The sequence below is a fragment of the Mustela erminea genome, chromosome 13, assembly GCF_009829155.1.
Source record: "Mustela erminea isolate mMusErm1 chromosome 13, mMusErm1.Pri, whole genome shotgun sequence".
Lineage (NCBI taxonomy): Eukaryota > Metazoa > Chordata > Mammalia > Carnivora > Mustelidae > Mustela > Mustela erminea.
The window spans coordinates 27,538,704-27,555,694 of NC_045626.1; the positions used below are offsets into that span (position 1 = coordinate 27,538,704).

The 16,991-nt window shown below is 47.3% G+C and overlaps 1 protein-coding gene across 9 annotated transcripts in view; it reads right to left on the bottom strand.

Moving 5' to 3' along the window:
• Positions 1-9,278: 9,278 nt before the first annotated feature.
• The window catches only part of SLC14A1 (solute carrier family 14 member 1 (Kidd blood group)), a 48,414-nt gene continuing 40,701 nt past the window's right edge, over positions 9,279-16,991 (bottom strand). For all 9 annotated transcript variants that reach the window (XM_032310572.1, XM_032310571.1, XM_032310576.1 and 6 more), the window contains 2 exons: positions 12,419-12,468; positions 9,279-11,344 (listed from right to left, as the gene is read on the bottom strand). In XM_032310572.1, coding sequence (XP_032166463.1) covers positions 11,168-11,344; positions 12,419-12,468 — 227 coding nt within the window. In that variant the 3' untranslated portion in view covers positions 9,279-11,167. The remainder of the gene's footprint in view (positions 11,345-12,418; positions 12,469-16,991) is intronic.

The following is a 16,991-nucleotide window of genomic DNA, read 5'->3' on the forward strand; positions in this document are numbered from 1 at the left end:
GAATTGGTTGACTGTTGGGACTTGAAGGTGAAAGAAATAATTGTACTTTCTATACTGGCTTAAGCAGAAAGGGTGAGCAAAACCCAGAAAATCCAAAGGTGAGGAAGACACGCAGCAATCAGAATTCATGGTCACTTCAGGGACCAGACCCAAACACTTTGGCCTTCCAGAACACACACACACACCACACTCTCCCTCTCTCTCCTTCCGTGTTGCCTAATTCTCTCCTACTTCAGATGGTCTCTCTCCACACAGGGGGAACATGGCCGCTGACAGCCTGGTACTCACACCCTAGCCTTGCACTCAGTTTCCTGTGTTACCAAGAAAGAAAGGAGTTCTCTCCTACGAGCCCAGCCAGAAGAATTGAAATTGGCAGCTATTGTCAGACGACCTTCCTGAATCAATCACTGTGGCAAAATGCAGTGATTGTTCTAACCTGGCTCAGGGGCCTCCCTGTGTGGTCAGGAGTTCAAGGTCTGCGGCGGAAATGTCAGGGGTGGGAAGTGGGTGCAGACCCAACCAAGATGACGGTAACTTTGCGGCCCAGCTCACACGCTCTCTTCTTGCCACATACACAATTTCAAAAATATTCCTGCTTAAGATAATACCCCATGGCTCATACCTCCTTCCCGCCGGGGAGACAACCAGAAGTCTGTTGAGTACCCCTCCCCCTTGGAGCTGGATTTGCTCCGCACGACCTCACTAAAAGATCCGTGTGCCGCCCACAACACACACGGTATATAAGCTCGGGGGAGGGACAGAATAACAATAAAGGCTTCCATTTAAGGAGGGGAAAAGGGAACAGGAGATGACGGCCACTGACCCAGCAGATGCACGTCCGCCTGGTCGGGAACAGTGACGAAGCAAGCAGATGCGTCTGCTGAGTCACTACCGCAGGTGAGCCCACGGGTAAGTCCCTGGTTGGCCACGGGGGCTTCCCTGGGGTCTGCTTCCTGGAGTCTCCATCCGGGGCTCACCTGGGACCCGAGGGGGCGCCGGGCAAGCCTTGGCTGCTGGGGCTGGGCCCGGACATGAGCTTTGGGGCCTGGGTGTGCCTTGGATCGTAAGCTCCCGCGTGTCCAGCCTAGAGTGTCTCTGTCAATAAAGCTGAACACAACTCACTGATTGCATCTAGGGGAGCTTTGTGGACGGTCAAGTCATGAGCTCTGAATCTGGACCCCAGCCTTGCAGTTCTGCCTTGTATCAGCTACTATTAACCCCACGGAGCGAGGACAATCAGATTCCCAGCCTGGGATAGGGCCGCACAAGTGCGGGGGAAGGAGACGGGGAGGGGGGATGGCCCTCTCTCAGCAGCCCCCCTCCCCCTCCTCGACTCAGCCTATTGGACCTTCTGTGTTTCTGGAACATTCCGTATCAGTTTAGGCTGTTGGTTAGAACAACAGAAACAAATTCTAACTCCTTTAAGTACCAGCTTATTGGAAAGGCATGGGGATAGCTCATTACATGAAAGTAACAGGAACCTGGCCTTGGGGGTGGGCTGGGGAAAGAAGTCCAGACGGCTTTGGTTGTTAATATGGCCTTTCTCCACACCACTGTCGTCAGACGTAGCTCGAACTAACGTCTACCCTGGAAAGTCTGCTGAGATTGCAAATTCCTGCAGGGGAGAATCTGATTGGCTCTGTTTGGGTCAGGAGGCTATGCCTTGGGACAATGCCTCTGACCCGGGGAGAGGAGTACTCTGATTGGCCAGATCTCAGGGGCTCCACCCCACGGTGCCTGGGAGTAGGGAGGGTAGTGAGGTTGGCATCCCCAAGAGATCCCCATGAGTGGGAAGGAGCAGATCTCTTAAGGGAAGGGAGGTGCTGTTACCAGAAAAAGGAAGGATGTGCGGAAGATAAAAAACAACAAATGGCCATTAGGACAGGCAAGCTGGGATTTCGGGATTCTGGGAAGAGGAAGTAACCATATTCTAACAGCATGGAGGAGGGAAGTCCACATCCTGCCCTGCGGATGCAGACACGCATCTGAAGGGCCCTTGCCTGTTGGCTTCTCCCTTCACTGAGATGTCCTCGGCAGGGAATGGATTTTAATCATCCTTTGTCCTTGGCTTCCTCATGTATGTCCCTTTTCTCCCTCCCCGCCCCCCCACCGCCTCTTTCCCTTCCTTTGCACAACAGCTCCCCGAGTTCTAGATGACCACCTTCCTTGGAGTCACCCATCAGAACACATCTTTCTAGAATCCCTTTCCTATACGATTTGTTCTTACTGGCTATTAGGCAGGAAGAAACCAGAGAAAGGATTTCCATCAGGTTTTTACTATCTGAGATCTTAATGAGTTGTAGCTGTCACAATATAATGCTCTTTCACTGGGAAGTCAAGGGAGATATTTTGGATCACGCCAGCAGCTGGCGAAGGCATCTTCGGGTCCCCCTACCGCTCAGATCAGGTGTTGGCCTGGTCTATCGGGTCCAGGTGTGACTGCACGGATTCTGATGCCAAGGGCACGCACCTAACGCTGAGTCCTGGGGCCGTAGATCCCACCTCATAGCCTGGAAGGAAACAATGCTTTACATTAAAGTACAACCAGCATTAAGCACACAAAGTCTGCACTGGTCTTGTGGCCAAATACACACCAGTGTGGCATTGAGAAACTTTAAGCGGTCTGACAAGGATACTGACCTATCAGATCCAGGATGCTGAAGAAGGGGCTCCTGATGCCTGTGTCTGGGAGCCCTTCAGGACCCTGTGGTAGGCACTGAGGGGCAGAGCTGCAGGTGACAGTATACTTTCCTTGAGGAATGTGAAGGTCAGAGACAGGCAAGGCGGGGCAGGTGTGGACATTGTGGGATGCCCCCAGAAGAAAGAGAAGCACAAGCCTGCCTCACACAATGAGCGGAAGGGTGTAATCACGGAGGTGGGGAGGGCAGGGTCTGGGGACGAAAAATGCTACCCTTCTTCTTTGGGCATTTTTGTGTCCGTGTAAACCTCAGTTAGCTATTTTTAGACCATCCTTATAGGGAGGTGGAAAGGAGCAACCACATAGCAGCCCATGAAGGTGGGTAAGACCAGCTCTGTACCATGGCCTTGCCTGTGGGACAGGTGGCAGTGAGATGGGAGACAATGGCTATCATGGGCTGACTCAGCATAGGTAAGCTTTGGGTATTTAAATAGAATAGATTTTCTGCCATGGGCACTTCCTTCTGCCCCTGACCACCTCCTGAGTACCCTGTCCATGAGGTTAACCTCAGGGCCCACCAAAACATGGCTCCTTAATGAGAATATCATTTCTTTGGACTCTAGCAGTGGTTCTAGAAAGGGTGGTGGTCAGGGGACACAGAGGAACCCAAACAAGCTTCCAGAGCCAAGTCCCGATGAGCCAGGGAGAAAATGTGTCAGAACTAGGGCAGAGTCACATCTCCTCCAGGAAGCCATCCAGCTTCCGCCGGCCTCTAAGTTTTCTGAACTTGCAGTCACATTTATGTAGGCAAATCATCAGTAGAGCTTTTAAAAATTCAGGAGGCCCACTATGGGGTGGGATAGTTGTGGTTTTTCAAAGGTTCTTACGCATTACTCTGATGGATGCACTTGGTTGAGAAACATTGTGGAGCATTTATAAGAGGTGCCTGGGCATAGAACTTGCAAAATGGAGCCCTTGGAAGAAGTCCATCCCCCAAACTGGTTTGTTTGGCTAGCATAGTATTTGAAAATATCTGAAATGTGAATGTTTTGGTGGGTGTGGAGTGGAGTGTGCAATCTTCAGTTTGCCATGGTCCCCGCTCTTCCCTATTGCCTCATAACCAGGTGCTTCACTGTTTTCATCACTTGTGACTGCTGGGCACTGGCACCCCGGGAGGCTGCATTCTGCATGTGGGCACGGTGGGGGGCAGCCTGCTAATCCCAGTGGTAGCTCTGAGCATATCTGCCTTCAGGATAACTTTATACCACACACAAGAAACTCAGTCTCCTCACTCTGGAGGCACGTTATGATTATTTTTTTAAAAATGACATCCTCAAGGTATAGTGGGTACTCCTGAAAAGGTGTAAAATTTTACCTGAAATTGACTCTGCTGAATTAGCTAACTCCTGCCTCCACAACGTAGTAGAGGAAAGGCTTCTTACCTATTCATTCATTCATTCATTCATTCAGGGAATAATGAATTTTCTAGAAGTTTGAGCTCCACAGCTTGGCACCATCCGAGTTGCCGTGGAGACTTTGAAGACATTTAAGAGCCCAGGACTGGGCATTGTCTAACCAAGCACTGTGCCACAGACATAGAATATGACCACGAATGCAAGTCATGTATGTGATTTAAAATTTTCTCGTGACCACATTAAAAAAATTTTTTTAAAAAGATTTATTTATTTATTTATGAGAGAGAGAGAATGAGAGAGAGAGAGTGAGAGAGAGAGAGAGAGAGAGAGAATGAACAAGTAGTGAGCAGGGGTGGAGGCAGAGAGAGAAGCAGACTCCCCAGTGAGCAGAGAGCCCAATGCCGGGCTGGAGCTGAGGACACTGGGATCATGACCTGAGCTGAAGGCAGACACTTAACCAACGGAGCCACCCAGGAGCTCCCCACATAACAAATCCTTTTTTTTTTTTTGAAAGATTTTATTTATTTGACAGACAGAGATCACAAGTAGGCAGAGAGGCAGGCAGAGAGAGAGGGGGGAAGCAGGCTCCCTGCTGAGCAGAGAGCCCGATGCAGGGCTCCATCCCAGGACCCCGGGATCATGACCTGAGCCGAAGGCAAAGGCTTTAACCCACTGACCCACCTAGGCGCCCCCATTACAAATTCTTTAAAGCTGAAATTAATTTAATAATATGTCTTATTTAACCCAATGGATACAAAGTATACACCTCAATATTTAATCAATATGCAAAATTATTGAGATATTTTATTTATTCATTTTTTTGGTCTTCTATGTTTGAAATCCAGTGTGTACTTTTGAACATACTCATGCTCATACTTTTGAACACCTCAGCTGGGGCTGGCTTTATTTCAAGAGCTGTGTGTGGCTACCTGCTACCACAAATCTCCCCTCTTGTTGAGACACCAGCATGGGGTCTCAGAAGGTAGAAAGGTCTCCTCACTGGATTTGCCACTCCTATGACCTGCCTGTATGTGTTCTCATTGCCCCAAGATGTGTTTGCTCTTGGGTCACTGACTCATGTCCTAGCTGCCATTGTGTCCTGTGGTCTGAGGGACTTAACTTGAGCCAGATTTCCTGACACTGTGCCAACTTTCCTCTGTGCTTCATTTCTTCCCCTTCAAGTTCTTACATGTCACTGTGTTATAATTCAAAGCTTCTAAGGGCTGGGATCCAATGGACCCAACCCAAACAGGAAACGGGCTTTCTCATTGTTTATTAGGAACCATGAAGCAGAAAATGTCAGACACTTGTTTTCAATGCTTCATTGAGCTGGAATTGAATTGAAACTCAACTATTCCCAGTGGAGGCTTCTGACCTCGAATGATTTAGAGGCTTCGACTCTTTAGATGGAGAGGACTAATTAAGGCATGAATTGACCCTAAACTTAAACCTTGCTCTCATCATTATCGCTGGCTGCCTCACTTTTTGCTTAGAATCTTGTTAGTCGGGGGCTACAAAATCTTGTATGAAGCTGGGGTATCCTAAAGTACTCTGGGAATATTCCAGCAAATGCTCCACAAAGTCTTTCTGTGTAAAAAGTCTCAATTTAGTTCTCTGTCCCAAACCCCTTTGTGAACCTCACTATAAACAGTCTTGTCTGCCACCATGTAGCTCTCTCCACTGTGGTCTGGGCAGAAAGGGACTGTATACTATGTACCCCACTGTGACACCCATGTTTGTCTGCTTGTCCAATAGCCATTCCTCCTGCTTTCCTGGCAATATAGTGGAGCTCACCTGCTACAGTAGAGGCCAACAATGCCAGATCCATGCTTTTCCAGACTCCTCTGCAGTCAGGAACATCGATCTGCCAAAAAATATCCAGTTCTGCCAAAAAGAGACAAGTGATGGCATTTGGGGAAAGCCACTGGGGAAGATTTTCCTCCCTTATAAAAAGAGAGAGACACGAAAGAATGACTCACTTGCAGCTCTGGTTGCCTCCTTTTTTCTGATGTGGTTGTGATGTCTGTAACAAGGCATCTGTTTTGGGACCATGAGGCAACAAGGATGAAAATGAAGTGTTCTGAAGATGCTGAGAATGCTGAAGAGGATAGAAGGACGTTGCATCCTTGATGACATTGTTGAGCAGTTGCACTAAACTTGGAACAGAACTTCCTGCTTTAAGAATGAAACTACTGTTGTTCTATTACTTGCTACCCAAAGCCGGCTGACTGGTATGGATGTCTGGTACTTAATGGTATGTTCTTATCTTCTGTTTCTTAGAAGGGAGAAGTCACAGAAGTCACTCTTCAACCTTGTTTTCCAGCTACCTCTTACTCATCCACATTACCACGCTACTCCCTTTACTCATTTACTTGTTGGTTCACCTCATAAAGTTCTTGTGAGGGCAGTGGCCATGAAGGTCAGGTCCACTATGGCAGTCCCAGTTCCTATTATGTAATATATAGTCATTCAATAAATATTTGCCAATTACTGAACCAATGGGGTCTAACAGGGAAGTAAAATCCCTAGAATTTGGCTATAGCCTAGAGGTGAGAGAATGAAGCTAAAAAATGGCACACTGTTTCTGGCTTGGATAATAAGCTAGAGGGTGTTACATTTACCCATAACTCGGCACAGAGGGGAGAGCAGAATAGTTGAAGAAGATGAGTTTTGCCCTGGATGTGTTGAAATTGATACCTTTGGAACAGTCCCCATAGACCATTGAAGAAAAGGTCTGGATTAAAATTCTGGAAAGATGGGATTGGACAAGAAGATGTATGGCATGAGAGAAGAAGTGACTCTTCAGTGCTCCCATCTCTGTGTGGCACCACCATCCACCTTGTGACCCAAGTGAGAACTCAGGGAATGCTCCTTGACATCTCCCTTTCCCTCACTTCCCACATGAATCCATTACCAAGTACTGAGGATCTCACCTCTTGCCTCAACTTCTCTCCATCTCCCTGCCCTCGCTGGAGTCTGAGCCAACTACCTCTCTCCTGTGTTACAGGAATGGTCTACTTGATTCCCCAAATCCATGCCAATCCACCCCAATCCACTCGCTGTGGTGCAGCCATGTCAGTCTTCTCTCACTTCTTGAAAACATAAATCTCCTTATCTCAAGGCCCTTATGCACGAGCTTCCATCTGCCAAGAACACTGCTCCCTCCATCCCCCACCTTCCTCCACCAGCCCATCTCTGGCCTACTCTTTAGGTATTGACCTAAAGCTCACAGCCTCAGGAAGGCCTTCCATGACTACCTTCCACCCACCCACCTTTGTAGCCTCAGAAACTTGACTTCGTTGAACACCATGGGCTGATTTGGGTTTTGGTGACACGTACAGGCAAAACACCTCCAAAACAAAACACTTTACAAAAACCTATTCTCAGGATGAAAATATTAAATAAAATGAGAAATGTAACTATTACGGGTCAGAAATTCACAAGTACGGACAAGTGCGTTGTTTCCCTTAGAAGGCAAATCTACACAGGAAGTGAAACAGCTTGGGAGTACAGGCTCAGACAAGGGGCATTAGCCTCTTGATCTAAGTGATTACGTTCGCTAAACTGTGATCCCCCCCAGTGTGCCCATTTCCGCCACGGGGTATCCCTTGACATCTGTTCCTGGGCCATGACTCCCAGAGCTGAAGACCCCCTGCCTTTGTCTGCCTCCAGCTCCTAAACTTCTGTGGTTGACCTGTTCTCCCATCAGTTGCTCTGGCTGTGTTCACACTTCCCTGGTTAACACTTAGTAAGGTGAGGGTCAGACCCAGGAGCAGTCTTTTCTTTTAGATGATTTCACATATGTCTGCTTTGATCTGCTACCTGTATTTGTAGTTCAATTTTAAGAGCTGGTGAAAGCAGACTTAAATCCATGTCTTTCAAAGTCTATGATTTATTCTATTTGTTGAAATTTCTTCAGGATCTGTACTGGTGACTGTTAGCAAATAGCATTCTCTAGCCTTGAAGCTACAAGCCTTCTAATGATCAGAGATGGGAGAAGGTGTTGGTGTAGGTTCAAGAAGCAGATTTCACTCTAAAGATGAAAGTCTTTTAGAAGGAAGTTGTTGGAGTAAAGGGAAGGCTGAAAACTTTCTTATGCCTAAAACGTTGTGCTTTACTTAACCACCCCAAAAATATTCCTGCAGGGTTGTCTGTAAGAAGCCACCTTGGAAAATTCTGATCTCCTGTCGCACTTAACCTCCTACCTCAACGTATTTCACGCTAATCAGGTACCATGGATTACTTTATAGAGCATTTGAAGTCTTTAGCTGAAGAAGCTTAAAACCTTCTCTCTGTTTTCTACCTCAGACCAAAGAGGGCATTTAATGACCAGATCACTCTCACAAATTTATTGTCTTGAAACAATAGGTAGGAGAGGGTATTTTTTGTTTTGTTTTTGAGAGAGAGAGTGCACACATGTGTGTGAGCTGGGGTGAGGGTTGGTGGGGAAGGGGGAGAGAGAGAATCTCAGGCAGGTTCCACACCCTGGGAATAGCCCGAGGCGGGACTCCAGCTCATAACCCTGAGATCATGACTTGAGCCCAAATTAAGAGTCCATTGCACAACTGACTGAGCCACCCAGGCGCCCCTTGGAGAGGTTTCGTTTTGACAGGGGACACTCCAATGGGGCTAATCCATTGTGGCCCTCTTATTTCTTAACCCAACCTTGTTCGGGCTGCTTTTGAAACTTGGACGGACTTTCCATTCTTACCATGTTTTCTTTCAAGCCCACTAACCCCGGATGAAGGGAGGTGGGAGGGAAGTGCTTCAGGTAGCAGAGGGGAGTGTGGCTTCGCCTTCAAGGGTAACAACCTGAGAAGTAGCTCCTCCCAGGACACTCACCGCTTAGGTGTGCCAGCCTCAGTCCTGGGGCCAAGGGGTGTCCGGGGCCTGTACGACACACATGGAAGCTGCCTGCATATTCATGTCAAAGTGTTTGGAATGTGTGCTGAGCATCGGTGACTGCCCTAAGGAATCTGTTCTCATCCCTGAGCAAGAAGAACAAGGCAGAGTTGAGAGAAGGCCCACAGGGATGGGTCCATACCTCTGAGTTGAACAGGGTTTGCCCAGCAACACATCTGGTCCTGTACCATGTATAAAAAAGGAATAAATATACAGCACATCAAAATATAGGCAATCCTAAGCAATACACACATAGGCATGTGATTGTGAATGTTCACAATAGCTATAAAAGGCGTATGGGACTTTTAAAATTTACACAAAACTGAGCTGTGAGTATAATTTTATTCATATTCTTAATTGGAAATTGGTTATACAGACGATAGGAAAGAACACAAGTGATCCCTAAGAAAACTAACAAAATACTCACTTTATTTCAGGATAATACTTAGTAACAAAAATAGCCTGAGAAAGTTAATACCATTTAAATTAGACAATGTACAAGGCTTTAGAATGTTCCCATTTACACGGCTGTGTGAGCACACCAGGAGAAGGCACAGAGAACACTCCTGATCTCCTCATGAAGATGGGCCTGAAGATACGTTAGTGGCTCTGGGTCGCTCAACCATGGCCCAGGTTCTTCACTTGTGGTTATCTTTGGTTCTGCTTGCTTTTTTGTGTCCCCCTCTCCCCTGAGTCTTATGTCACAAATTCCCTAACAAGGGAGATGTCCATCTGAACAATTAAAAATTTAGTTTTTCTACAGGCATGCACATGACTCTGTGAGAGTTGCAAATTCAGGGCTTCAAAGGGCTTTGGTTACAGGGTTGTTGAAGTGGAGCACTGTTTGTGTTCCCTGAGAAAAGGAAGATGTGGACTTCTTCCCAAGATATTTGTAGGTTTCCTTCCCTTCTGTTTTTTCACGCATCAAACTGTGTGTTTTGCATTGAGCCTGGCAAACTCCAAGGAGAAAAATCCTTTAGGCTTCTACGGTTTCTCTTTTTGAATCCCCCAAAATACTGAATTGATACAGACTGAACTAGAAGGTAGTGAGCCAACTTTCCACAGCATCCTCAACATGTTCAGGTACAGAATGTTTATAGGACTGATAACTTTATAATTAAAGCAAAGAAAAACAGGAGAACCCTTTACTGGTATGTCTTGTCAGGTTTCTGAGTGAGAATATTGTGAGCGTGCAGAAAATCATGAATTTGTTTTTTAAAGTAAGAAACTCAACAACTTCTGAGCACCCAGAAACAATTTGACCTTCATTTTCAGTCTTTATAAGGTAGAAGACATCCTCAGATGAATTCCAAATGTGGTTTTAAAGGGCCCTGGAGGTTGATGACTTGGTTCTGGGCATTCCTGGCATTTACAGAATCAACTTGGGGATTAAAGTAAAAAGAGCTATGCTGAGTATTTTATAAAAAAATGTAACTTTTCTTTAATAACCAAGGGCTGGTGAAACCAGGAACTTCTCCTATTTTACCTCATTGAAAAAACAAATCCATTCCCCTAAGAAAAATATCATATACTTTATCTAAAATGTCTTTTGCGATGTCTAAGAAAAATAACACTACAGAGTCATTCTGACTGATAAAATCCCTTTCTCCCTCCCACACAATGTGTCAGCCTGGAAAGAATCAACCATCTCCTGTAAAAGGCCTTACACACATAGGACCGCATCCAGGCCCTTCTGCCCAGGAGCTGGAGAACCAGCTGTGGGTGCCACAGCTGTCTCACGGAACTTGTATTGATTTTAAACAAGTCAAACTGCTTATCGGAGAATTCTAGGTTGACTTTGATTTGTGACCACCAATTCCATTCTTTGAAGGCTTCGTTGGTTTGTAGAGCTTAATTTTTAATACTGTCAGTATCATGCAGCCAACCAAACACCAAGAATATCGAGAAATAGTGAGCTCTGGTCTCATGTCTTCTTTCTGTTGGAGCATTTGACTTTATAAGTAGAGTGTATGTCTAGCACCCACGCCCCAGCCAGGGCAGACCATCTGGACGTGTCTCTCACACGTTTGGGGATGTTCCTGGAGTCTAAAAGAAAGCCGCAAAAATGAGCCTAAGAGCAGATTGCCAATGGGTTAGTGTGAATGTTGTTGCTAGTGAAAAACAGCAGTTTGCCGAGACCCTGGGAGTCACGTGGGGGCAGTCGGCCATGTCAGTCCCCCCTTGGGACCTTGGCTGTGGGTGGGGGTTGCTCTCACAAAGGGCTTTCAACCATCCTTTTCTTCTTGGCCTGGAGGTAGAAGATGCGGTTTTCTTCAGGATAAGTGACTTTGCTGAGGGGCATCCTATAGATGTTGGCATTTTTCGTGGTCAGCAAGAGGAAGAGGAGTGTGGCCAAACAGAAGGGCCAGGTGCAAGCCGGCAGCCCCACCTGAGGAGGAAGAGACAAGTCACAGGCTCCTGTGAAATCCTGTCCCAGAGCACCACCCTTCCTCCTATTCTCATTCAGCCCAGGGGGATGTGCCCCTGGGCCCCTGGTCTGGACGCTGCTTCTGCCCACGGAGAGGAGTCCGAGATCCCAGTCGGACTGCATTTAGCAGGGGAAATGTGGCCGTCCGTCCCTCAGGGGGTCATTGCATGTCTACCTTGCACATCTTTCCCTCCCTCTCATCCAGTCAGGCTTCCTGCACCACATGTGGGAAGAAGACCCCTCATCACACTCCCAGGGCCCTCTTTGATTAGTTCGGGCCATGGTGACCTCTCTCCTCCTACTTTCCACCCAGACCAGTCTTGGACTTTATTGGCTTTCCTTCCTTCCATTCCAGTTCCCAAACAGACTTTGAGCTCTTGGAGGGGAGGTCCTTCCTCTGGGCTGTTCCCGACAACTCATGCAGCTCTGAAGGAGAAGGTCAAGGGCAAGTCAGGGCCGAAAAGGAAGGAGAAAGTGGCAGGAGGCACTGAACGGGCAGTGATTCTGCCTATGAAATAATTCAGCTAGGACACGGGTCTGAGTAGGTCTTACTGACGACTGATGGGGGGTTTAAAAAAAGACAAGGGGTATGAAAAATGAATGGCTCAATTAAAACCCAAACCCAAACCATTTGGGTCTATAGCCAATTATCCTTTTCTTTCTTTTCTTGATTTCTCAACCACTACATGGTTCTGGCTTTCTATTCAAGTAGAAGATATTCTAAAGTCAGTTCCCTAACACTCAAAATTATGGCGTGAACTTGAGAAACACGTTATACAGGCTAACTTTCACTTCTTTAAATTATGCACTCTAATATTGTTTAGCAAGCCCAGTGATTGCAGCTTAGACTAAAATTTATGATGATGTTAGAAGGTGTGTGGAACAGGAAGGCCCAGGAGATGGGAAAGTCGTGGTGACCACAGCCCTGACTCCTTCCTGTTCAGGACACCACCCGGCGAGACCTCAGAAAGGTTTCCGCATCACTATAAACAGATCATTCACACGGATGATAAAGCAAGATTAAAGCCAACTCACCACAGCCATCATGTGGGACAGGCTGACTCCGAGGTAGGCAGTGAACAGAGCTACAAAAAAGGGGAAACAACGACTTAGTAGGTACACTTTTCATTGTAGGGAAGACCTTGTTCTGGTATAAATCTGGAAATCCATGTTTTACCAGCTAGCTTAGCACCCTGGTTACAAGCGTGAGCTCACAGACGCTCTGGGTTCAAATCCAGACCTTATCACTTAGAAGCTTGGTGTCTCCATTCTAAGCGTCCACGTCCTCACCTGCACAATAGAGGTGATAGAATTTCTCAGGGGGTTGGTGCCATCATGAAAGGAAACACTACTTGGGTTTGGCACACAGTAAGAGGTACTCGGCAAAGGGGGCTTTTCTGTGGTTACTATTCTGTTGCTATTATCGCTGATCCCTAAGGAAAAGCCCTTCCATGGCAAATAAACTTCCCTGTTATTTTTTCTGAGCGTAGTTGAATTAAAATGATGGGGGCCCCGGGGTGGCTCAGCCAGTTAAGCGCCTGACACCGGATTTCGGCTCAGGTCGTGACTGCAGGCTTGTGAGATCGAGCCCCACTTCGGACTCCACACCCAGTATGGAGTCGGCTTGAGCTTTCTCTCCCTCTCCTTTTGCCCCTCCCCCACTCGTGCTCGCTCGCTCTCTCTCTCTCTAAAATAAATCTTTGAAAAATGAAACATATGAATGTTTCTCGAGATAGCACGGTTTCTGTTCAATCACAATATATGTGTCTAGGAGTCTCACATTAATGGTTAGGATTCACAGTTACAAAAAATCATGGTATAAAAAATTAAAAAGATAGCAGAAACTGACCACAAACTCAGAATTTCTCCCCATAATAACATTGTCCCAAATATCATTAAGATTGGCATACAGGGTAGTGAATTCATAGGCTGTGTTTTTATTTACTCTGAGCAAAATCTTAAAGCAGGTAATTTGAGTCTACATGTGACCTTCAATAAAAAACAACACAAAAAAAGATATCCAGATATTCAATCACCCATTGAAGAGGGGGCTCAGGGAGGCTCAGGGAAGCCCAGGTTTCAAAAAGGCAGGCTGCAGGATAACCTCCCTGGGTTGGGCACACAGCCCCCTGGGCCACCCACGCCCACCACCCAGACCTCCAGGGCAGGGAGAAGTGAGTGGGGGGGGGGGACCGGGCTGGAAGTGGGGGGGAGGGACTCTGATCCTACTTAGTGACCGGAGACTTCCAACCTTTCATCAATCTTTGGTCTTTTTTTTCCTGTTGTTTTTTGTTGTTGTTCAACAGTATACCTAATTCTTCTACATCTGAATCGCCTCAGGCTAGCAGGAAAGGCTTATCTTGGAAGCAGCAGGGGCTTCAAACCCCAGCTCTGCCATTTTATTGTACAACCAATCACTGAACTTTGGAATCGAGTGTTGCCATCTGTCAATGGCAACCTGAAGATGCACTTTGCAGGGAGAGGCATCTCAAATGCGGTCCTCCGTTTCCACAAACGATAGCTGCCCACCGACCCCCGTCCCGGGAGCGGGCGGACGAGGACGCGGCCCTGAGCGGAAGTGGGCAGCGGCTTGGGCTGGAAGAGCTTTGTTTGGTTTTGGTCATTTCATTTTCCATTTCCTTCCTTCCTCCCTCCCCTTCTTTCTTTCCTTCCTTCCTTCTCTCCCTCGCTCATTCAACACATATTCACCGGCTCCCGGGGAAGCACCAGGAAAGAACACTTGCCTGCTCTCTCGGGTTCCGGCTCTCCTCCGAGACCTCCCCCGAGCGCATGAGACCTTGCTGCCTTTCCTGTCCTTTTCACACGGGTTGCACTTGGAAGGCACAGTTCCCGCCCTGCTCTCTTCCTGCTCTGCTGTTTCCAAGTGGTCTCCGATTACAAGTTGCTTTTCTCTCCACAGTAAGAGCGTCAGACTGTCTAACAGTGGCTGCCCATCAGTTAAGGCTTGCTGAGTGGGACCGGGAAAGCCTCCATTAGAGGGGCAAGGCCACACACCGCAAGGTGCAGGTGATGACTGTGAATGACGGCACTCTGGGCAACCGAGGGACAGAAAGGCCCTGAGGGCTGAGCAGACAGTGTCCATCTCAGCAGGCCACCGTGGGCCCGTCCAACGGGGACAAGCCAAGCACTAAAAAGGGACAAAACATTGGGGTGCCTGGGTGACTCCATCAGTTAACCCCCTTCTTTGGATTTCCACACCTGTCCTGATGTCAGGGTCCAGAGGTCGAGCCCCACTGTGGGCTGGCGCTGGGCATGGAGCCTGCTTAAGATTCTCTCTCTCCTTCTGCCCCTCCCCAACTCTTAAAAAAAAAAAAAAAAAAGAACAAAAAGAAACAAAATGTTTCTCCCGTTTGCCCTGACAAAATAACAAAGTTGAGGACTTCCCGGGTGGGCAGTTTCCGGTTTGAAGGCAGAGAAGTCAGTGCTGCCGGGCCCTATCAGAGTCCCCCGGTCCCCTTCCTGATAAGACCATGGGAACCAGCAGAGGAGCAACTCTGTAATAAATGGTTGTTACTTATTTACCCTGGCTGGCAGAGTTGGTCTCTCGTTTGGCAGGGTCAGGGGGCTGTGGGCAAGCTGGAGCTTGCTGCGACATTTTCCATGGGAGGCTTGCCCTACCAGAGGGGCTTGAAGTCGGCCTCAACGCCTTCTGTGCAAAGAGAGAGGAGACGGGCAGTACCCCGTGTGGATGGAAGAGCCCCTCTCACACACTGTCTGTGGCTGGGGAAACCCTACGGCCTTTGTGGGGGTGAATGCCGCATCAACGGAAATTCAATGATTTTCGCCCCAGGGTCTGGGCTCTCCACGAATTCTGTATACTGCCCTAACCATTATGTTATGGCCAGTGAAGAAAGTCTGACCTGTCCAAAGGAAGGTTGGCATGATAGGCAGACGAATCCCCAGAACCTGTGAGCATGTTAGTTTATAGGGTAGAAGGGGCTTAGCAGCTGGGATTACGTTGATGATCTCGAGACGGGGAGATTAGCGGAATTATCTAAGTGGACCCAATGTAACCACAGGGTCCTCCTAAGAAGGAGGCAAAAAAGTTGCATTGAGGGAGTAGGATGGAATGTTTTTACTTTCTGCCTTATATTCTTCTGTATTGATTGAATTTTGGTGTTTTGTCTTGTGCAATAAGCCCGTACCGCTCTTATAGTGAAGAAAATAATGAAGATACTCCTGCTTTGAGGAAACCCATCTGCGAACAGCTTTGGCTTCCTTGCTTTCCAAACCCTGCCAAGATGTCATCAACAACTCTTGTGTCCAAAAGAGCATCTGCTTGATCTTGGAGGATGGGCTCCAGCTGTCCGCACACTGGCCCAGACCTCCCCTTCAACCAACCAGACCTTCTCCTCCAGGGTTTTAGGGCGTACAGAAAAGCCACCTTCTCTAGGAGGTGCTTCTTGATGATTCTGAGCTGTTCTGCGCCTCCCAGAGATGTTGGTACTACAGATGTGTCCTTGTTCTGCTACAGATATTCCTGTGGACTCCGGTGGGCTTCTCCCATCTACCTGGCTTCAGCCCTGGGCCGGAACACTGGGCTCAGCAGCTTCTGGGATCTAACCCTGCTAAGCTCCTAGCTCTTCCTAGAACTATTTGGGCTGCTTCATGATTGTTTAATACGTATTTGCTGCTCCTAACAACACAGACACATTAAGGTATGTGCCTCAAATAAAGATTTGAAATCCCAAACCATCTCACAATAAAGCTTCTAACTTGGCCTAGCTCGGGTGGCACATAATCTATCTTCTCCTTTGCCCTAAGCTTGTGAATAAATGTGGGAAAGTGAGCCAAGAGTTCTTACAGGCTTAGTCGCTGGAACAGCTGTGTACTACAAAGAAAAGGTCAAAATGACACGTACGTGGTCCTGCCACAGCAACCGGAGGTGTGTTCACCTAGCGACAGCCTCGGACAATCACATCGGAGTGAGGCCTTCTTGGTCCTGCCTCCTGCCCAGTGCAGGAATCCATTCTGAGACCTGCCTCACATGTGGTCTACTCTTCTATTTTTGTATTTAAATTGAGGTATAATTGACATACAACATTATATTAGTTTCAGGTGTACAGCACAGTGATTCTCCCTTGTATATGCCGTGAAATGTTCCACTCAGTAAAGTCTCGTCACCGTCTGCCCCCCACACAAAATTAAGACAATGTTACTGACTCTCTTCCTCATGTGGTATATGACACCCCCGTGGCTTATTTATTTTATGACTGGAAATTTATACTTCCCTTTACCCCTTTGCACCCCATCCCCTCTGGCAACTGCTGATCTGTTCCCTGCATTTATGACTCTGGGTTTTGCTTCACTCTGTTTTTTTTTTTTTTTTTTTTTTAGATCCCACATATAAGTGAAATCGTGTGGTATTTGTCTTTGTCTGTTTGACTTAACTCACTTACATAATACCCTCAAGGTCCACCCATGTTGGTGCAAGTTGCAAGATTTCATTCTTTTTTATGGCTGAGTAATATTCCATTGTGGATGTCTAGATGTGATCTGCCATTTTAGTAGCGGCTTAGATAATTTGGATCGATTCATCTGATGATAAACTGACTCTAGATGAATATTTCTATTAGGTTAGGAATAA